Genomic DNA, 23,740 nt, shown 5'->3' on the forward strand with positions numbered 1-23,740 from the left:
GCTGCACAGTTGAAGACACTCTAGGATGAAAACAAAAGTGCTACAGATTCAAGGAATTACAGTTAATTTTCACTGCGGTCAAAGGGTCTGCAGCAGTGCACAGTGAACAAATGCAAAACTTAAACACTGTTTCATTCAGATTTATACCCAGATTTACTACTTACTAGGCTTATCATACCCACATCTCCACTCAGCCACACTTGTACAGCCCTACTTTAATTGCATAGCTTTAACTGCATTGCTTTTCAGTCTGCTTCAATGGATTTAAAGTAATACTAAAAAACGCATTCCCTGTGCTACAGCTATTCTGAACTTCAGTAGCTCAGCGGTCTGGGGAAGGATGTCTTCCCTTCCTCTCTCCTGTCTCCCTCAAAATAAAGCAAAGGTTTGTACCCCTAAGAAATGTACAAATGTGAGATATTTTTAGAAGATATTTTTGATCCAGCACTGGATAGAAGAGGGCTGAAATCTCACTGCTGCTGTTTTAGATTTGCAGGGGCTTAACTGCCCTGTGAATACCAAAGGAGCAAAACATAGCTTAAAATGTACAGAAGTCAAAGGAAATCCATGTACCGAATCCAGTCAGCTTAAAGGTCAGCCACAGATTTTCCTAAATCAGGATGAGTTAAAAATCTGGTTTGTTTCCCATTTATGCAAGATCTACCAAAAAAGAATCCAAAGAAACAAACCTCTGGCATGCAGTTTTCCCTTACCTTATTCCCTGGCCAATCTGGTAAGAACTGTTTGTAACTTATGTCACTTTGTATGGCTCTTACAGCTGTCGTACTAATCTGCAGGGAAAAGGTACAGCAACTTCCTTGCCAGTCACAATATAAAATGTTGACAGATCCAAATGGCATGCTGCACTGCTTTTGCAGAACATACTGCGAGACATTTGAATTCTGACATCTCTCCTTTTTCTATGGGAAAGACAAGAATAAAAATGCATGCTGCAGATCTGGGCTCCTGGTTGTTTGTTTTAGGGTTTTTATGTTTTGTTTTGGCTTGTTTTTGTTTGCTTGTTTATTCCAAAATAACCTTGGAAATGAGCCTGCTGTGTATCACTCCCATAGACAAATTCAAATAATGTTATCTGCGGTGGTTTGTACCTGGAGGAAGGATAGTGAATCAGTAATTGCAAGAGAATGAATTCACAGTCAAGTGTTTTTATGAAGGCATCAACTCAGACTCGGCATTCGAAGTGTCATATCTACAGGGAAAAGCTCAACTTTTCAAGGTGCATATGTAGCAACAGGAAGAAAAAGATATCACAAGTAGCAAATTCAGAAATGTTCGCTTTTCTCCAGGCATCTCCCTGTAATATCTCAGAGAAAATAAAGACTGAGGCAAAAACAAAATGTGCCTTAACTACCTGTACTAATCTGGAAGGGAAAGGAAAGAGGCTTCTTCACAGCAGACGTGGGAATGAAGTAACTAACAGATGATGGTTTGAATCTCAGATTGTGCAAATAATGGAGAAAAATCTTCTAAGACAGAAAGGAAATTAGAAAATAAAATCTGCTGACAGGGAAGCTCTGAATTTACCAACTCTGCAAGCAGTGATGGGAAGGGCTAGACAGGGGATTTAGGACTAGACAAAAGATTTACTGATGGAAACTGCAAAATGATAATTTCACTATGTAGTAGTGATGCCAGAAAATGGACCAGACAACCCAGTCTTTTGTTTTTCCTGAAATACTTATGAATGTGCATAAAGATCTGGCTGCTCAAATGCATAAAATATAAGCAAAAGGACCCGAGGTATCTACAGATACAAGAACCATCATTCAGCTTCGTCCCAAGGTGCAGACCACAAATGATTTATTCTTATAATCTGTTTCTATTTATGCAATACTTAAACACACTTAGGGAAACAAAGCAGGGTTTGATTTTGGTGATTGTCCCATTGTGTACTAATTATTTTTATTAGCAAATTAGTTTTCATCACAAGCTGTCTGCTTTCTCATCTGGGAGAAACATATTTATAAGGCCAAAAGTTCAAAATCAACTTTCCGAGCACTACCAGAGAAGGAGGATATCGTGCACATTATATAATCTTGCAGCAAATACATTAGAACACAATTCTGAAGATCAAAGCTAAAGCAGATAAGGCAATTCAGACTGTATGTAAAGCAGGCACGCATACACACACTCAGTCATATGTGGTACAACCAGAACCTGCCTGTGACACACAACAGGGAGGAGAGGAGAGATTTCTGTACTAAAGAATGGACAAGCCAGCAGACATTTCAGGAGACGCTGCCCAGTCCCAGTACAGTTGGGTGGGATGGGCAGATTCCTGCAAGGCTCCCTGGAAGCAGCCCCAGGCTAGGGAGTTTTGGAGCTCAGGGTCACCCGTCCCAAAACCTCCCTAAATCACACGTGGGACGACACCATTCCAGTTCCACCACTGACCAGAGCTTTTCTGCAGCTCCAGAGAAAGCTGCATTTCTAGTTGGTCAGCATCCTTCAGCATCTTCAGAGGTAGATGAACACAGGAGAGCGCGCTCCCCTGCTCCGCTCCATACCTCACCCCAGTCCTCCGCACAGCCCCGTCCGTTCCTGCCATCACAGCACTTGGTAGAGCTCTGCCAGCTGATGTCCTGCTGGTGCGTTTCCCCTTGCAGCCAGGCAGGCGGCTTGCTTTGCATCACGACACGCAGTGCCCGGGCTGGGAAACTTGTCCCTGTTTTCAAATCCGATGTGATGTTCAGAGTGACAACATGGCTGGCGCTGCTGACTTTTCAAATTGCACAAAAGGGAATTTTACACTTTGGCAAACTGCCTACCTGAATTCTGGAGGAGTGAAAAAGGAGAAAACAAGTTTTGACTAGTAACATTTAAGGTGACACTATCAATCACTGGCAAACTTCGACAACTCCAGTTAATTTTTGCTCAGAATGATAAAACACTCCACTGGTGAAGAAAATAACAGGGAGTTTCATGCAGGGCTATTTTTCTTCTTGTTTTTCTTCCTATTTAGAAGAAAAATCAAGTTAAATCTGCAGTGTTTTTAATCAAATGCAGACAAGGGAAATTGAACTCTGCACAAACAAGCCTATATTTTCCATGGGCTTTTGTTGCTTTCACTTAAAAGTTTATGGTTTGGATTATTTTTTTTCCTAACAAAAATCCAAAACATTTCAAGAGAAACTGATGTTTGTGAGCATGCTCCTTTAGTCTGTCTTTGGAGAAAGAGGAGTCTGAAATAGAATAGAATTATTCAACCAGCTCTAGACTCAGAACACTTCCCTGGAGGCGTAGATCTGGCAGCATGTAGGTGAATTTGATTTCTTACTCAGAAAAATTATCTATGTGTTATTAATATTAACACATGCTTAGAGGAACAAATGGATGAGACATTCTAAAATACAGATAAAGATGGATCCTAGAGCCTGAACTTCTGGCACTCCAAGTGAAGAGAGCCAACCAGCAAGGGGCAGTAAAGACGAAAGGTGTCAGACAGACAGTTTATGATTTCCAGGTGACCGCTTAGACTGAAGCTCATGGCCACCAACTGTCACTGGAAGGAACACTGCATTTCTTCACATCCCACTTCTGCACTGGAAAGCAGCTCGTGGGTACCTGTGTCTGTGCAATCCTGTAATCACATAGAGAATAAGCAAGCAAAGTGTATGCTGGTATTCTCAGCAGGATCATTTTCACCAGAGCCCTGCCAGGCTACCTTTATACTGCCACCCATCTCGTCAACTGCTCTAATGATGACCATAGAGTGAAACCAGTTTCTGCTACAAGTTTAGACTGATCCATAAGCTGCTTTGGAACCTGCAATAGACAAGACATATCCACACGTATGTGACACAGTGCTAGAAGAGTCTGTACATCTGTAACGTATGAATCCATAAGACAGTGGGTCCCTATACATAAGACCTGCAGCTCACCAAGAGTAAATCCTCTCAGACAGTCTAAAAGATGCTGTTGTGCCTTCATGGTGGCTGTTCTCAAAAGAAGCGGAATAAAATCAAGGGATTCATTCATTCAGAGCAGGTTCATAGCTTTGGCCTTCCATTTGGAAAAAAAACTGTATAAGAAAGGAAATAAAGATTCTCTGATTTGTCTGTCATACACTTAATAGAATAAATTTTGTATTGCAGTGTGGTGTTTAAAGCTCACCTTTTTTTTTAATAAGGCAGTATTAAAAGAAGATAAAAGAGATAAAAGAAGATAAAAAAGTAGCTAGCATAAGAAAAAGCTATTTGTTTTCACTGTCTTCTGTGACAACCTTTTGCTGTCCTGCACTAAGTAGCTTCGCAGAGGACCACCTGTATTTCTTTGGGGTTTATTATTTATTTTCTGCTATACAGAATGATGAAATGAGGGGAAAAAAGTTATTTCAAGGCTTCCAAAAAATCAAAATTTATTCGTAGAAAAGAAAGCAGAAGGAACACAGTTATGAGCAAGGAACGCTGAAGTAATCTAGCTTGTAATAAAGTCTATAGCTAACTAGCCACAGGTGCTCTTTACATCCCAGGAACAAATGAGAGTATGATTGATAGGGATACGATAATGGTTCTGCAACCATAATACAGTCTTTCTGGAGTACAGGTTTGCACCTGCTCAAAGACGAGGCATTAATATTTATTTAAACAAGACCATTAAAAAGGAGGGGGGTGGAGAAGAAATCATTAAGTATCTAAACCAAGGTAGAACAAAGCACGCCCACACCAAAGGAGTCTTCTGCATTGCAGAGAAAACACCCCAGCATTGGTTAGCAGAGCTAGGCACTGGTTCTGGATATGATCTCCCAATTTTTCATGGTATATAATGTTCAGACTGTGGCTCTGCTGTAGTGTAAACCTGTTCCTACTAGCTAGGTTGCCTGACGTGATCTAAAATAAGAGTGGATTTCAGACTCATATATAGTGTCTATGGCCAGATTTACAAAATTATTTAGGTGTGTAAAGATGCAAACAGCATTAGGCCTGCACCAGTGCTTCAGTGATCCTTCTTATGAGCCCAATTAACTTTTTAAATCTAACCCTATGTCAGTTGTAATTTTGCTCACAAGTTAGGTGAGTCTGTGGATGAGAACATAGCCACCAGAAGTCAGGCAATGCAAGGCTGAAAGGACATACTCAAGCACTACATGCTTGCTGCATGTGAAAGCATTGAAATACATGTCTACAAGTCTTCAATTCACCCTGATTCTGCTTTCCTTAGAAGTAAAGGCTGAGACAGTCTGCACTACAAATACACTCTTCCTGGTTCCTCAGCATCGGAGCTCATGCGCTCTGAAAGAGGACCAGAAACCTGTGCTGCCTTCCCACCCTGTGATGTGGTTTCATAACATTTGCAGTATTATTTGTGATTTTACTGAAGGGCAATAAAGAAAACTCCTTTCAAATCTTTCTGATCTCAGTAATATCCTGTACACACCAAGTCATCCTTCAAGGACCAGTTCCACATTTGAATTTCCGGATTGCCTTTCAACCCATTATTACAAGGATTTTTCCCTTACGTTTCCAGGACTTGAGTAGCCTGCACTGAACTAGTTTCTGCAGGGCTTCTATGTACCCTCTGCAACATGATCACTTTGATGCTCATGTAATTCTTCCTATCACTGATATATGTCTTTCATTTACAATGTATGCCTCATCCAAGTAAATTCTTAATTCCTTTCATAGGTTACTATCTGATGACAAATGCTGCATTATTAGATCACTTTCCCTTGGAAGGGACAGAAGTGTATATTTAGGTAATATCCAGCCCTTGGATAGCATTTTAGATCTGCAGGAAAAGGAAGCATTAATCAGATAGGTCTAAAACTAACTGCAATTTGTATGCAACTTTCCATTGCCTTGAATGAAGTGAGTTTCTGACATTACTATGTAAAAAAATATGCATTTGTGCAATTGTGTTTATTAGGGTCCGTATTTTATGGATAGAGATAATAGGATGTAGAGGGAAGCGTACAGCTCAATTTATTTTTTCGACATGAGATATACCTTTCACTTGTGCCACATCTCTCATTCCAATAAACCTGACATACTTTATGCACTTCACTATTTGATCATAATTGCTAGACTGTTGAAATAGAACTTTTGATCAGGAAAGGTAATTCTATGCAAATTTACAGAATTATAGCTATTCTTACGTATAAAATATTTCAAACTATTATTTAAAGGGGAGCTTGGGTGCTTAAATATAATTAAAGGAATCAAGCTTCTAAGGAGATGATCAAATTAAACCAGTTTTACTCTTCCAATAAACTAGTCAAAAAGCTATTCTATAGGAACTGTGAGAAAGAGGTTAGTTGTGCATCTGTGTGTTACTGTACCCAGTACTAAAGTGCAGCTACCCCCACATGGAGGCAAACCTTCCAATACTGTAGCAAGAAAAACACTGCACAAGAGTTGCCTCCAGATCAAGAGCAGTCACCTTTTTTTTTTACTGCAAGGAGCACTGGAGCAGCTTGCCCACAGAGATCATGCAGCCTCCATCCTTGGAGACATCAAAAATTGCCACAGCCCTGAGCAACCTGCTCTGGGTGATTCTGCTGTGACCAGAGGTTAGGCTAGACAGTCTCCAGAGGACCTTCCAACCTCAGCCACTCTGCGATTCTGTGACTTAGCCATCTATCCAGAGCAGGCTGCTTCTAAATCTGTTGTCATGAACATGGCGGAGGGAACTGGCCAGGGATCCAATGATTTTGTCCCTCTCTGCTCATCCCCGCAGAAAGGCTATAGAGACTTTACAGATGATTCAGGCATTGCATGGCATTCCTCTCTCAGAAAGCTTCTAGAGTGTGGATCAATTATATATACAGCTTCCAGTGCATCTTCTAACCAGTAGAGAGATGCCTGGGATGTGTAATACTCCATTACAACTTACTCCTTCTTCTTCTGCTCGCTTCTTCAACTCCTTTGAAACTGCTTCCAATTCCAAGTTCAACTTTTCCAGAATCTGAGGTTTTCAAAAAGCCAATTCTTAAAAAGCTAATTAATTCCCCATAGGCTTTTTTTTTTTTTGACTCAGTAAATATTTCTGAGATTGCTTTTTGTATAATCAGTGTTAACAGCTCATTAAAATGCACAGTATGTGTATCATTTTGAATGTGACATGGCTCAGCATGGACGCTCAAGCTCCTTAAAAAGACAGAAAAGAAAAAGATGAGGATAAAATGAAAGCAAAAATCCAGCATTTCCTTTAAGCTGACACCACAGTTAAGAATTTAAGACAGGGCAGGGAGCCTTCAACCTTGCTATTAGGTGAAAAGTCTAATTGCTCAATGCACTGACTGCCCTCTCCAGCCTGTATGTTTTCTGAAAAAGATTTCTTTTACAGAAAGCTTTAAGGTGCTAAAAAAAAAATGGATTCTACTACCAGGTTAATTGTGTAAGGTTTTCACTCTGGGTAATATGAGGATTCTTCTTGAATGAATAATGAATGAAGTCATTTAAAAGGCCTTTAGTGTACGCGGCCAGAAATAAATAATGCCTTAATCTGGCACATTTTATTTTCCATTAAAACAAACACTTTTTTAAAAGTGTGTGTTATTGAGAAGAGAAGCACTCAGTTGCTAACATGCCAGATGCCTGTATCAGATGATGGTCAGATGGACAATAATACTCAGGACTTTTCCCTAATATTTCCTGAGTATTGTTGATGCTTGACGGCTGTAGAAAACACGAAGGTTAAAAATACTACTTTGGGTCACAACGAGAAAACCCAAGATGAAGGACTCGCTCAGTAGTGGGTGGCTGCAAAGCTCCTGTTTCACTTTAATTGGCCTTATATCAGTTGGTATGTGCTCTATATTGGATAAAATACACCTCTGTTCATTTACAGACAAATTATAATGACTGACATACTAGTAAAATGATAACAATGCTAAATCATAAGCTAATTAGTAACTGTGCGTACAGTAACTTCTTTAAGCATGTTATAATCACAAGCTGTTAGGCAAGACACCTCCAAGCATCAGAACTGACACTGCAGACTTCCCCTTGCCTGCATGCAGGGAGCACCCATACAGCTGAGGTTAACTGAAATAAAATAAATAAAAACCCAAAAAGATCAGAGCACAATGCCTCATTACAACTCATAGGTGTGCCACAGCTCTATGGTTTAAGGGCCAAAGAAAACCCACAGGTGGTGACTGCCCTGTACCACCACAAGGCCTAATTCTTATAAATGGATTTGAGTCTTAGTGCCCACATCAGAATTTAAATTAAATTAAATATTGACCAAGGAAGAACTTGCTGTCAGGTTCAGGGTGAAAAGCTTCAATTACCAAAGAAGCAGGAGTCCTTGAAAATAACATCATACTTTCACCTTCACAGGGAAAAAAACCCACAATACAGAGATACACAGCAAGGGGTGGGCTTTTTGTCAGAAAAGAAAGAAAGAATCAAATGGAATTTTTTTGCTCATGTATGACAATAAATCCCCACTGTTATGGTAAACCAGTGAGCCTTTCCTCAACTGATAAAGGTGAGTTGAAGGACTAAACAGTAACTTGTCACGAACATATATGCATTTTTCAATTCTGCTGACAAAAGACCTGCTTCGAGCAAAAGACTGCTCTAGAGACCCACACAGGTCCCTGACACTGCCATTACCATGGGTCTATGAATTTGCAGCTTAGAATAGGAAAAACAAAAAAAACCAACAACAACAACCAACCTTCCTGGTTCAGGGAACCAAGGACTTTTGCAATTTGCCAAACACAAGTGTAGGAAATGGATTCAACTCTTTTCTTGTTGGACTCTTAATTATTCTGCAACTTGCCCTGCAACACACACAGACTTCCAAGGTGTGGTCAGTACTGCTGGAGGGTTTGAGGTGCATCAACATGTAGCAGTTGCTCTTCACTTGAAATTCTCTAGTGCAGAGAACTTCAGAATGGCATGAAATTACCACCACCACCCACTGGTCCTGGAGTCCATTGAAAAGTTTCCTCTTTACAGTCATCTTCCGCTCAGAAAAATAACAGCCCAGGTAACATCTGGTGTTGCCTGCTAAGTCTTCTCAATAAATTTCAAATCAAAAGTAACTCTGTCAATTGGAGAAAGATCTGTCTAACCAAAAATGCTGTTAAGTTCAGTAGGCTAACAAAAAAAAAAAAAAAAAAAAAAAAAAGAATCGAAGAAAGCTTTTTCTGCTACATCTATCACTGCCGAAACTGAGATTTGAGGATCAAAAACTTAGGTGACAGCATAGCTGCTTGGTGATACATGGAGCAAAAGAAAACTGAGGTCACTTTTTGCTGGTTATATCAGCTTTGCAAGAACTAAAAGGAATAGAGCTTCCTTTGAAAAGCTGAATGAATAAACATTAGGAATAAAAGACAGTAAGGTGTGGAGGTTAAAACTGGAGGTATTTTCTGCAAAGTGAAATTCAGCTTTTCTTATATTGATTCTACATTAAAGTAAATTCCTCTTTTTCTCTGAATAACTTAAATCAACAGTTTAAATTTTTCTTTTTTTTTGTGAAAAACTAGTTAGTGCTTTATTAAGTGGTCATGGAGAAACCTGAGATATCATAAAAAAAGAAAACATCTATTTTTCTTTAGTGAGATGTATATGACATAGTAAACTGCTATTTCTGTTAAGCAGTAGACAATTACCCTGCATGTCATATCTAAGTTATATAGACCAACAGGATGTTCCAGATTTCAGTCCCTACTTTTGTTACCTGCTACTGTGACAGTGACAGCCAAGGATCAAGGCAGACAATCCACATCTACCATTAAGGGAAAGCAAACAGGAGGTCTCTGACACTTATCTCTAAAAATGCATTTGCTGGCAGAGCTGAAATGCAATTCTCCATTCAGAGAAATGTGATTTCTAGCAGTAGTTTGAGGGGAAAGGGAGAAGAGTAATGACAGTGTATTAGCTTGGGTTTGCCAAATGCAAAGAACAAACATTCATCTTAGTACCATTTCAAAAAAATATTTGAACAAGCGTTTATCATCTTTTCAGTGAACAGGAATTAAGTATGTGCTTAATATTAAGCAAGGGCTCAAGCGACGTGCTGAACTGGGACCACTGTGTTAACTGGTACAGGTTCCCCATTTGCTTTGAATTCCTGTTGGCTACAATGAAGAAAGATTTCTAGCAGTTGGCACACATTTGAAAACGATGAAGAGCAAAGAAATCACTGACTGAAAGTCTCAGATATGGTGCAAGTCATAATTTGCAGAGGCGATGAAATTACAGAACCTGAGTCAGGTGGATGACAGCGTTAGCGTGGAAAGGATTATTAGTGTGAAAGGTATTAATAGAGGATATGCAAAGAGGCTCTCCTGTCAGCACTCCTGTGACTGAAGCAGAAGATAAAGTTGCTTATGTTCCCATGAAGAAAACTGTTCCCATCCTGTGGCTCCAGCTCAGCCCGCAGGACATTTGTGGTCGCTCCATCTCTCACACCAAAACAGGTTTGCAAACGCACAGGTCTCCTTGCAGGAAGGAGGGTGCCCGCACTCCCATTGTAATCCCTTTTTCAAAGGTCTCTAATAATATTTCTTCCCCTGCTCCTTTTAATGAATGGTAATAGAGAACACTTGATTAGAAGCCTTTCATCATTTTAGGACTAGGGGCTTTAGCTTTCTGACCTACTTTTCTTGCCAATGAAATTCCATTTTTAGCTTCAACTCAAGGTCTGAGTGTTACCCAAATTCAGACCATCTGTTTTAACTGCCTACAGGCTGAGAAGTTGATCCAAGCCAGGAAGAATAAAGGGAACCAGTGTGTGCATATATTAAGTATTCTCAACCCTGAGTGTATTAAATAACCTACTCAGTTTATTCCTGAGTCTACACAAACATTCGTGTTTCTTTGGGCAGTGCCTGCTGTTGCTGTAAGGAACGTTTATGCTACCAGTTGCTCTCAGAGACCTTCAGCTAGGTCTCCTTTCTTGAACAAGTACAGGAATGAGCAGGCTACAACTGACCCCAAATCCATCTAATCCCTTAATCTGGCTTTGGTGAGGGTTGGTACGGGCTACCCAGAAGAAGTACAGATCCCCCCTGAGCAAGTCATTAGGGAATAACCTGCCTCTCTTTCTAATTCTCCTTGTTAGAGAAGCAACAGAACTTGCATCTCCTCAGTGATCCTTCTTCATCCCAGGTGACGTCACTACATGGTCTCGGCGTTAATAAAAAGACAGCTGACCAGTCCTTTCGTGAATCGCTAGCAAAATCCCCATAGTATTTTGAAACAGTGAGTTCCAATGAGATAATTTCTTGCACTGTACAGAAATCCCTCTCAGTTTTAAATGTCCTATCTTCCCATTTCATTGCACATTCACTTCTGTTAGTATGAGAAAAGGGCCTGACAGCATCAGACCTTTCTTCAGGATTTCAGATACATCTCTTAGTCCTTTTATTATATGAAACTCAGTAACAAATCTGAATTTATAAACCAGAACAAAATCAAAAAGGCAACGTTACCTGGAAAATCCCTACTAAGCACTGCTGACCACAGCTTTACAAAAAATCAAAATGAATCTGAGTACTGAAGATAAGCTTCTGCTGCTAGCACAGATAAGCATCTACAGCACTCATCCCTCACAGCTCAGATGATGGATGTAATTTCAGCAGAATGTCTAGGGAGGATGAGAGCATCCATGAAAACATTAACAAATAAAATATGCCAGGGAAAAAGAAAACAGTAGCGTAAAACCAAGCCAGATATTGCAGAAGTTGAATACCCAGCTGGGGAGCTGCCCAGCTCAAAACAAGGCAGAAAATAAGTATATTTAATGTAAAAGAATCCTAGCATGAAATAGGCTCTGTACTTCCCCGGACACAGCTGATTTGCTGTTCAAGTCTGTCATTTGACAGCCTGTTTATAGATTCTCTCGCTTCAAAGCCATTATGGCTCTGTTTACAGCATGCTCTTTCAGGAGGCACCACAAGCCTCCTCACGTGTCAGGTTTCTCAGGCATTCATCAGTGCATCCCATTCCTTCTAGGATTAGTATATTTAAAAAGCTGACATTAACATACCAGACTGTCCTCATGGACATGGATTACTGAGTCTGTGTCTGCAAAACACTTTCAAAAAACTTCTATATTTTCAAAATACCATGCCAGCATTAACTAATCAATCCTCACAACACTTGTCCAGGACAGCTCTAAAAATATCTTGACCTCCCTTACGGACATGTAAAAAATCAGATAGAAAGTGGACCTGTCTTTCCTGAGGCCGTAAAACAATCCCATGACAAAGTCAGCTTTCAGACTTCAGGAGCACTCCATCACTAGTTCTGTCTGCATTCAATCCATCAGACAGTATCATCGCCCCAGCAGCTCCAGAGCCCTCTTCCCACTTTCCCAGTACAAAGGAATTTAATACATCACATGTGAAAGTTTGTATGCCTCTGCTGAAAAAGGCAACAGCATATTTGCATACCTGGAGATATGAATACATGACAGGATAAAACCCAACCAGGCAGGAAAATGGCACACATGAGCAGCAGCTCACTGTGCTCTGGAGAGCTGTGGTTTTTGATGGGGTAATTCCAGCAAGGCGGATGAAACAGCTAATGTGGCAGGGGAACCGTGCATTAAACCCTAAACAAAAGATCTAACTATCCCCAGCCCCCGTACCAACTCCCTTTTCATTCGTCATGTGCAAAAACAAAAAAGGAATGAGTAATATTTGCTTTTGTTTTCATTGTATCATTGGAAGCGACATGATCATTATTTCACTGGAGGTTCAAAGCAGCATTAGCATGATTACATTGGACTTGTACCTATTAAATGGAGGGACATGAGCTCCTCTGAGCTGTCAAATGCAACATATGCAGTCTTGCAATGCCACTGAAACATTCTAGCTGAATTTTAGACTTTTTTTTCTCCTTTGTACAAATCAAAACATTGCATAGGAATTTACTTATAGTATAAGAAAAGGATCTCTTACACCTGGAAAGCTACATGCTAATTCCATGCTTTATTCTATCTCTTTCATGCAAAAAGCTTTCAAAATCACATGCTATTGTATGGTACATAATGTTATTATTCTGTCCTTATTGTCCTAAAAGCAGAAGCTTACAAGCTGGAGTGAAATCTTCTTTTGACTCTGCTGTGCTGGGCAAAAGGTTAGAGAGATAAAGCAGCTCTCAAAGAGCCATTAATGCCAGTATGAGGCAGAAATACTAAATCATTTGAAGCAGCATTGTTTCTGTTTCCATCCTCCATGAGGTATTTCAGCTTTCACAGGCTGTGTGTAAAAACCACAAGGTTTTGCACCACTAGGCAGGAAATGTCCCTTGACCGCTTAAACATAACGACCAGAAAAAGCCCGGTCCTCTTCTGACCATTTGATCCATGAGCCAGCTGTCCCCACGTTTTTGTGTTGGCTCCGCGACCTTAACCAAATCATCTGGGGGCACAGGAGCACACACCAGCACTCCCTGAGCATGCTGCTCTGTGGAGCCTGAGTGCCCTCCCTTGAGCCAGCTCTGGAGAAAAGGACGGCTGCTGGACCTGACGCTCTGTCCAAAGACAGGTCTTTTACTGGTAAGAAGGAAGGTGTTGGGATACAGTTTATCAATTTTCAGTTGCACTCTTATCTCGTCTGCATCTAGAGAAACCAATGAAGATAATAGCTATACAATAATGGTAATTTATGAACTGTAAGACCCTCCCCAGATGCATGCCTTATACGGGCTGAAAAGTTGGCACATAAAAAGGCTGCTGGAAAAAGAGCATCCTCTGTCCCCCTTCCGATGTCCCTATACCATAGCATCTTCCAGCTTTTTGACTACAGTTCCCTATTTCTGGGGCTGTGAATGTTGTACAGAGAGAGAGGATCATCAGAGATGCTGCTGAGAGTCTATTTTTAGAGTGAGTCATTTGATGAGCTGTTCAGCACCTTATTTATTGCTGCCTCCAGCTGGGGAGCTAAGCGCTGTCCAGACACCTCTACCGCTAAAACCAGAACTCAGAAGCAGTGACCTCTATTTGATAACATTTTCTGTACTGACAGAGAGAAAAACAAAAGCACATTATGCTGTCAAGGCTAATAGCTGCTAATTAGGGTGAGTGACATATGACCCCTTTTATATCCAAAGAACACAGAAGTCACAGTACAAATAAAAAAAATATTGAAATTCTGCATTCAGTCTTTTCCAGTCTAAAGAGTGACCACTTAAAAGTAATTTCCTATTTTGTTTTTTCCTGGTTTGTCTGTTTAAGGCTTTACTTGAACTTTATATCATGTGTACAGAAAGTAAGAGTCTCAGTGTTCACAGTGCTTTCTTGGCAGGAAACGGGGCTTTGGAGGGACACCAGGAAAAGAAAAGGGGACAAACCGAAGCTATGTCATTGGAAACATGGGATACGTGTATAGAGGCTCCAGGATCACTATCAGTGTCCAGAGAGAGCACTGAAGGGACTGCGGCAGCAAGGGCAGCTCCTCCCAGAGGTCACCCACCCCAGCGCTCATCTGGCAGCAGGTGTATCTCACCTCACACAGCCAGTAAGCAGAGCAAGGAATTCAGCAACTGAAAACGGGCTGAACCTGCTGTCATCTAACCGGGTTCCTAGCAAAATAAATAGAAAAGATGTTTGTCTCTAGGCTTGTCCACATCTAACCTAGCCAACGCTCAGCATTTACCTCTGGACAAGCCTGGAGCCACATACAGGCTGGGTTTACTCCAGATTTCTGTACAACTGCCTTGCATTATTAATATTTGTAAAGCAATAGCACTTAGGGTGTTGGGTATATTCAGAACATGGGGCAGCTCCTCCTCTGAAGAACCTACCACCTACTTAACCAAGCAGGCAAAGAATAAGCAACCAATTGCCATTTCATAAATGGGGAATTGAGGTACAGAAAGCTGAAATTATTTACTAGAGATCACATTAAAAGTCTACTGAATTTGCAGCCTCCTGTTGTTTTATTAGGGGCTCAAACATCCTGCTAGACCCTCTGAATGTTAATCATTATCTAACTCTTCTATCTTCTTGCTGCTCTAATGAGATTATTGATGAATTACTTAAAACGCACTTTCCGTAGGAGAAATTTTTAGGTGGCAAGTTGCCTTTTAGTAAACAAATTAATGGGAAAGTCTGGGGAAGAGAAGTTTTAGGTTTAAAATGCCCAATTAGTACTAACTGAAATACAATATTTGAGATTATTTGGCACTGTATCTGTTATAAATATGCCATGTGGCCATTAGTACCTCATGGTCTCATCAGGACAAAAATAGTGACTCCAACAATTAATATTGCAGTAGCTGCATATGTCAATATAGGAGTAGAACAATTGCAACTTTATAGGTTCACTCCAAAAACTATCATAGTCAAAGTCAAAGGGAGACCTCTCATTAAGTGCAAGGGGATCTAGATCAAGCTCCAGCTGGGTTGTATTCTGATCAAAAAGCTAGGACATTTCCAAATACCAGTATCACTCACATTGCAGGTCAGCCCCGTAAAGCCAGAAAACACTGCTACAAGTGCACAACATGCCATGCAAACCCAGACGGATTAATCCAACAGTGTTCTCTCCACACATAAGTCTGTGGTAGATCCAGAAGTCAGTGTTACAAGTTTTAGGTCTTGATCCCGTGCAGCCTGCTCCAGCTAGTGCAAAATCTCTCATTGCAGTATCTCTCGTAACAGTTTTGCAAGTGAAGTTCTACATCTCCCCAGCAAAATGCTCTGTGCTCCAAGACAGTTTGATCTTTCCTGATGATGTTTTAAAGCACCTTCTCTGAAGTCCCAAGTAATGAGGTAACTCTCAGTCTGCATGTAAGAACAAAACTCTCCAGGACAGACTGTGAGCCAGACACTTATTATTATACTTTCTACAAATGCACAGAAGGGCTTTCTCTCAGTGCTTCAGGTCGCTGAGATCATGTTTGAGGCATATGATTAATTTTCAGCCTTATTGTGTTAAGGGGTGGCAGGAGAAAATAAGATTTTTTTTAGAACAGTGTTAAATAAGGCTGAAGACCTCGTCACTTCACAAAAGCTTTTAAACTATCTTTGCATAAAGCAGCAGCTAAAAAGTTAATAGACATAAATAGCATTTTATTGTTTTGAGGTATTCTGAGGGGTTTTATTGCAGGTCAAGGCAGGAAAAGAATTCTGCTTGGGATAATTAAGCCTTAGCTAGTGAAGCCTGAAGCAATTACGCACACACACATACACACATGAAAAAAACCCCAACCCCAAAACCTGAAAATGTCAAAGAAAAGCTGTCACTTAGCGTGAAACTAGGCCTTTCCTTGGACACAAGTGAGTGTGATAGCCCAGCAATGATAATCTTTTACCCAGCTGCTTGGCCACACTGTCTAGCCACCAAGCCTAGAAGGAGAGATATGAGAGACTCCCAGGAGCAAGCAGTTAACGTGTAATGAGTTCTGCTTTTATTCAGAGACCCTCATACCAAAGAGGTTTTGGATGGGAGAAACAAGTTTAGCTGATAAAAAGGGTATTTTGAAATATTTGGGTTTCCCCTTGGACATAAATTATTCTTAGCACAACTCTATTCCCATAAAAGCTCTTTGTTGGTCATATGCAGACATCCAAGGTAAAAATAAAGCCTCAACTGTAAATCATTTTGCTTTTCAGTATTTGCTGTATCAAACACCAGAACATCCCAAAGAAGAGAACAGAAATCCCAAACACCATCTGAAAGCAACTAGGGACCTCTCCAGATTTCAAGGACCCTGAAACAAGGGATGTCTTCCTTAGGCCCAATTTTAATTTTAGCATCCTTTCTCTGTCTACTGCAAAACTTCAGCAGGTTGCAGTGCCTGGGACCTCTCTTCTACTCCAGGGTGTAGCCAGGTCACATAAATGTGCTTGTAGTGGGATTTCACAGAGTACAATGTGTTCTCCTGAGTCACAGAGGTACTTTGGGAATTCCTGTATGCTAGTGGTTTCTGCACAGTCATTTCAGTACTAGAGATTTTTTTAAAAATCTGTTGTTATTTGGCTGCTTGCTTTTCCCTGTCCTCCAGATGAAAATTTCTTCAATGAATGTTGATATTAATATACATTTGCATGCAAGCATGTAATAAATGGCTCACTAAAACAAGGCCTGTAAATTCAGTAAGTGGCTGTGCTAATCACGTTCCTATCATACTCTAGGGGCACTAGCTACAAGTAAGCTTTTTGTATATGATCAGAACACACTGCAATTCACATCCAGCTTTCTGGATGGGTTTTTATTTGCCTGTCAACCGTTTGCAGAAAAAAGCATTGAAGTCACTTCTAGAGGGCAAACTGCACGGGAGGAAGAGCCTCCTGTGGAGGTTACCACCCTGCATCGCTGAACGCAGGCACAACATTTGCATTGCCAACATCTGGTGCCCACTGGATATCAGAAGTTGTGCTGTGAGGTGGGGGAATCGTGAGCAATAGCGCCGTCGGTCAGAATTAAGAGGCCCATTCACCTGGGGGGATGCAACATGGGGATTTTGTCAGGCCAAACTGTAAATCAGAATTCAAAATCCCCAATGCCTTCGCTATAATGCAGCATTCAGTAAGCCAGCGCAGTGAATCAGGTATCCAAGTCCCAGAACAGTTTCAGTACTGTATGTTCCATGAGGGCATGCTCCATCTTATGGCACTGGTGAGTAGCCGTAAGGCAAAGCACATTGGTTTTCTTTACAGACGGACAGTATTAAAGCTTAAGTATAAAACTACTGCAGAAAGCTTTTGCAATATGAAAAGTAGAAACACAAACAACAAGTAAGCCTTCAACAGAGTAGTGATTTCTGTCGCGTGGAATCCACAGAACCTAAACCAGCACCATCTTCCATCTGTGCAAAATAGATTATTCCATCTCGGATTCTGCTGGTATTATTTAACATACAAATTTTAATTGTTAATGAAGATTGCTGGCTCAAACCCAGTGCAGAGGTTTGTCTGAATATTTTTCAGCTGGTCTCATATTCCTGAGAATTCACCCTTTACTGAATCCAGACTTTGAACGACCCCCAAATTTCTGACTGTACAGATGGCAAGGAAACTGCTGGGTTTTGAAATGAAAGTGTAAATCAGTCCTCATTTGCACCTGGATATAAGGAAATGAAAATATATGAACCTGCTCACAAACAGACGTACAGTTTTAAGTTTGTTAGAGCTCAGCTACATGGAGAGGTAGGTACTAAATGAGTGAGGATGTGAATTTAACATACTCAGCAGCTGCCCGAACTGGCATATCTATTCTGCAACAAAAGTGCCTTTCTTTGGTTTAGCATAATTCATTGCCAAAGCGCAGTGTAAATTGTCAGCTCCAGGATGACAGCACCACATGAATTGCTGCTTGCATGGTGGATTTCTAAGCTTTAGTGTCTAACCTGGACACTCACATTGCTGTGCATTCAGGGAACCTGAAAAGGCTTGTGGTGCCGTTGCACTTGTCTGAAGGAGGGGCTTCCCCCCTTTTTTTTTTCCCCCTCTAGTTATGGTGACATGGTGCCCAAGACAATTGCTGGGAAGATATTTGGCTCCATTTGCTCCCTGAGCGGGGTGCTGGTCATTGCTCTGCCGGTTCCAGTCATTGTTTCCAACTTCAGCCGAATTTACCACCAGAACCAGAGAGCCGACAAGCGGAGAGCGCAGAAGGTAAGCCAACCCGCGTGGCCGCCTCCTCTGAAAGCTCAGCAGCTGCCAGGAAATCTCAGCCCCTGCTTGTCACCACGGGGCTCACGAGACACCAGTGACAATTCTGAGCATTGCAAAGGGCAGCCTGCATGCACCTATCCACCTACCTATACTTGTGTAGGCTTACCTTCACACACAGTTATAACTACCTACACCCACAGGGACACAAGCTAGTTCATTGCACACACTGTATGCTAGCATATCTTAAACCATCCGAAGTAACAGGACTTTTATTGTTCACCTTTGCTACATACCAGTCTGAAATAAATATATACATATACTCATAAACCCTTAAATCATTAACAGGAGCTGTTTGGTTCCTGTTGTCTCTCTGGAGTTTTGAAAACACCCGTCCAGAAACACATACTTATCAGTACACATATCCCCTCAAAGCTGCAGACTGTAACATAGACAAAACACTGGGAATACACAAAAGCCCCTGGAAATGCAGGAGGATTACTGAATATTCCAGAAACTGAACAGTTTTTACCAGTATAAGCCTACTGATTCACTAAGACAGTATAACAGATTTATTATACCTCTATTTCAGTCTGCTAAATTACACCAAACCAGAATCAGGTTTTTACAACAACTGCAAACTAAAGGTCTGGGGTTTTTTTCTCCCCATGGAATACTGTCTGCCAGAAATTCAAGACTCAGGGGACCTGATGGAGAATAGTAGTAGAAGGATGTGCTATTTCTGCTTCAGGCAAGCATCTGGGCCATGCCTACTTCTTGCATCTCAGGGAGCTGACAGCAGAGAGCTGAGATACAAGACCTACAAAACCACAAAATTTGGCAGTCAAAACACATAAGGAGAGTAGCAAAGAGAGAGAATCATGCAGGAATGAGCTGCAGTCTCCGTAAGTCACTGCTGGGTTTTACACATACCTGCATTAGGTTTGGCATTGTACCTGTGAAACATCAATACATGCATCAACATGCAATAATTTTGGGAGGTGTTTTTGAGGGAGAGTTGTTTACCTGATTAATCATACAACATAATATAGATTTTAAAAAAATCTAAAGATAATCATAATGGAAGTCCACTCTGTACCACACACTGTTCAGTCAGCAGCTGCACAGTGGGAAACCAGTATGGATCATTACATTCATTTAATGAATTTAAATGATTTGCAGAGTGGGCTGCCTAATGTGAGGTTGCACCCAGGCATAAGGTATTTGGATTTAACTTGCAACAGGAACATGCTAGGTATCAATGCACAGGAAAGACTGGAGTACTCACGCAGAGGTTTGTGAAGGGGACTGTGTGCAATAGTTCATTTAAATAATCAAAGACTTTGGGAAAGCACTTGTTCTACTGAAATGGCACATAAACACAGTGAGAGACAGAACCTGTGTTACGGTATAGCTTAGGCAGCAAATAAATAGGCAAGACAAATAAACAAAAAAGATTTGTGCATAACCACGGACCACAATACAAAGGAGCTCCAGAACTGACTCCAGGTCTGTGCTTTCAGATGAAGTTGTCCTCTCCAAGCAGCACAGTGAAGTTTCTTGTTCTGATTCACCTTTTCCTTTGTTTGTTGGACTGTGATCCACTTGGTGACAAGGAAATGTACCACCACCTTTGATGCCGATATGATTGATTGCAGCTTTTATAAGGTTTGCTGTATTGACACACACAGTGTATAATTTGCCCCCATTTGAATTTCTAATTCCCTTGATATTGGATGAATTTCTGGGCTAAGAAAGTTTTCTCAAGTCAGAAGTGTGAGTAATTTTCACATGATCATCACTGCATGAATACTAAAGAGAACGAAAGAGACAGAAGCACACTAATGACAGTCTCGCTGGAGATGTTCAGGACGTATACAGCGACGTTAAGAACCTGCTTTGATAGCATACTTGTTCCAGCATCATCCTCCAGTGAACTGAATCCCTTCTTCAGGAATAGGGAAGTTTTAGTGATAGTTAAAACTCTGTCCCCATCTAATTAAAGATACAAAGACACTTGCATGGCTTTTTCAAGAAGGTTGGAAAAAGCTCTTTGCACTCTCTCAGTCCTTGAATATGAAGAGCCCACCCATAGCAGCTCCTTATAAGCAGGGGTTAGAGGATACAGCCTTGAAGAAATAACATAGACATCTTACCTAAGTTTCTAGTGTGCTAAATAAATTATCTTTCTCTTTTAATTGAAGACTAAATAATTTGTAGGGTATGTATTAGTATAAATACTTCAGAAGTTCTGTTTAGTTCAAGAATCATAACTATTATAATGCACAAGTAGGTTTCACGATTAGGCTATAGACCATATTTATTTATTTTTCATGAACTCAGACTGAAGTTTTCTATTGAGTAATAATAAAGGCAAAAGACAAATTGGCTGGATGTGACATTCACAGATTTGAAGGTTGGGGTGTGAGTAAACCTGGGCTCTCCAGTGCAGTGGGGGTTTCTGAGGGGCTGCACACCAGAAAACAGGAAAACACAATAGAGCCCCCATGCCCCTCTGGAATATGATGTGCTCAGTCTTAACTTTGCCTCTTAACTGTTGAGGAGGCACTGGTCTAGCAGGAAGAGGTATTTAAATAGCATGAATAAAATACCGGGAAGTGGCTGTTACTCATCAGCATCTATTCTTCAACTAACTGAGGAGAAATGTTCCATAAAAAGGAAAAAAAAAACCAAAACCAAACTACCAGTGATTTAATCACCTTGAAGGTAAATTATTCTTTGCCAAACCTGCACTGCAAGAGAATTAATTACAAGGAGATCTGGCAATCTTAATTTATTGTGCTGTGTCATCAAATTTTGTCCTCTGGCATACAGCAAGGACCAGGTCAATCTGAATGGAAGATGAATTGATCATTTCTGACAAGGTTCATTTTGGTAAAATTGTTGGGGTTTTTTTCCCCCAAAGACTTTTTTTTTCCTTTTTGACTGATGTGCTAAGAATAGACATTCCTGACTTTGAAACGATGCTGTTCTTTAGTGAATGTCACAGCCTTTGGTTTTAAAAGAGAATTTGACACTTAAAAGGCTTGACAATAGAATGACTTTGTAATTCAGATAATGCTGGAGTCTCTCTCTTGCTATGTTCAGTTTGCAGCATGGATGCAATGTGAAGGAGACAAGTATCTGGTGCTGGTTTGAGGACTACACCTCCCACTTTTCAACCCTAGAAAGGGAAAGCAGAGGCAGCTACCAACAGCTACTGAAATGCTGCTCCTTTAGCAGCAGTAGAAAAAGTAAAACAGCTCATTGTTTAGAAGTTAGAGACTGAGTGAATACAGCCCCAAGCCTCAACGTTATTCCCACCAGAGCAGGGCAGTAGAGAAATACACAGCTGAAAGATTGCCAGATAATACAGTGGTGAAAAGAATAGATGTAGCCTTTGAGCTTAGTGCAGCATAGATCCCAGAAGTGCAGATTGCTCTCCCAAGGTTTACAGGAATGTTGTAGACCTCTGGACTGTGAGACTGGTCAAAAATCCTGCAAGAATGATCCTTCTAGAGTAAACTCTAGCTGCTGACAGACAAATCTAATCCCATGCCTTTAAGTGGAGAACCAATACTAAAATCAAAGGCCCTGTCTTTGCACAAAGATTAACAAAAAAAGGAAGAAAGAAGGAGAAGAAAACACTAGACCTCTTAGTGAAAATACTTTTAGAAGGGTGTTTTTCAAAGCGTTAAGGGAGCCTTTGTTGGTCCTTAATCTCCCAGGTCCAACGACTTTTGTCTTTGTTTAGCTTTAAAATAACCAACTCAGGTCACTCAGCTGGAAAGATTGTGCCAAGTACAGCAAAGTTAGCTTGTTCTGTTAGGGTTTTTTTGTTCCTGGAATGAGGCTTCATAAAAGACAACTAGAGATCCCTTCGATATCTCCCCAGACTGCTCCAATACAGTCCAACTAATTACAGCAATACAACCCCATCAGCTCCTATACTCCCTTCCCTTGGGAAACAGGAGCTGGCAATAAACTGCACAGGAGCTCTCAGAAATGTGAGGTTTTTTAGGTGGGCCAGTGACTCACAAATACCAATGTGCACTAGCAGCTTTTCAGTAAGAAAAAATGGCAAGACAGAAAAAAAAAATACTGTAACAAGGGCAATAGAGCATTACAGGTTAAGCCTATGTGGTGGTTAGCCCCAACTCCCTGCACACATGAACATACATGCAGATGAAGATGCCAAGTCCTCAAAAGCATATTTAAAGCAGTTTTGAACAGCCTCAGAAGGCACATGGAAGTGGAGTGGCAGCTGAAATGTTTGGAAAGAGCAACAACAGCCTAAAGCTAACTGGTCTCTAGACCAGCCCCCTTAGGGCTAAAATTTAGAAAACTGAGTTGTTCTAGATCTTCTCAGTTTGGGGGAAAAACAAGTGTTCAGAAAGTGGCCTCTTACACAGTGAAGAATGCCACCTCACGTTTGCACAATAGAGGAGGGAGAAATGTAAATGCTCAGGAAAAAAAAAAACAAACTTGTTTAATGTGCATTTATCATTTAATGGTTAGATTTGCTAAATGAGCCAAGATACTGAAATGGCTGATAATCTCAGAGGGATTAGCATGGTTTTAGTGGTGCATTTCACAGGGGCTAAACTGAAAATGTCACCTATGAATATAAAGCTTCAGTAATCACAGTACTTGGTTTCAGGTCTGCAGTAAACATTCTTTTGAGGATTGCAGCTTCTTCGTCTGTTCAATTCATATCATTTATTATCTGGTGGCCTTTGACTCTATGAGAACAAGCAATGTACTGCAAAATCCTTGAAATAGACTTCTCATTTCATCCTCTAGTCTATAAGTTTCCAGGAAAGAACCAAACACCCAGATTTAGGCAACGAATGGACTATCCAGGACAAAATCATTTTGCAGACCCACTCTCACATAAAACTGTAATATAGAACTGAAAACTGTAACGCAGGCTATCAAAGAGTAGATGGTATAAATTAGGTGAAGCAGGGAAGTGGACACATTGCCTGGTGGATGAATTAAAGCATTCAATCACAAAGCCAATATCAGCAGAAGAAAGGAATGAAGGGGCAAGGAAGAAGCCGTATCTTTTCAGATGGAAGTCTATGAAAGGCAGTAGATGGAGGAAGGTTATTCCTGACAGTGAGAGCTACTCATGAGATGGTTGCACACAGGCAGCTATGACTCTGCAGACTGATGAAGAGGTAACTATGGA

General features: G+C 40.7%; 1 protein-coding gene across 2 annotated transcripts in view; it reads left to right on the top strand.

The window, feature by feature from the left end:
- Positions 1–23,740, top strand: part of KCND3 (potassium voltage-gated channel subfamily D member 3) — a 121,321-nt gene that overhangs the window by 73,552 nt on the left and 24,029 nt on the right. For both annotated transcript variants that reach the window (XM_075055403.1, XM_075055404.1), the window contains exon 2: positions 18,387–18,549. In XM_075055403.1, coding sequence (XP_074911504.1) covers positions 18,387–18,549 — 163 coding nt within the window. The remainder of the gene's footprint in view (positions 1–18,386; positions 18,550–23,740) is intronic.

Source organism: Buteo buteo, chromosome 23 (genome assembly GCF_964188355.1).
Source record: "Buteo buteo chromosome 23, bButBut1.hap1.1, whole genome shotgun sequence".
NCBI classification, from domain to species: domain Eukaryota; kingdom Metazoa; phylum Chordata; class Aves; order Accipitriformes; family Accipitridae; genus Buteo; species Buteo buteo.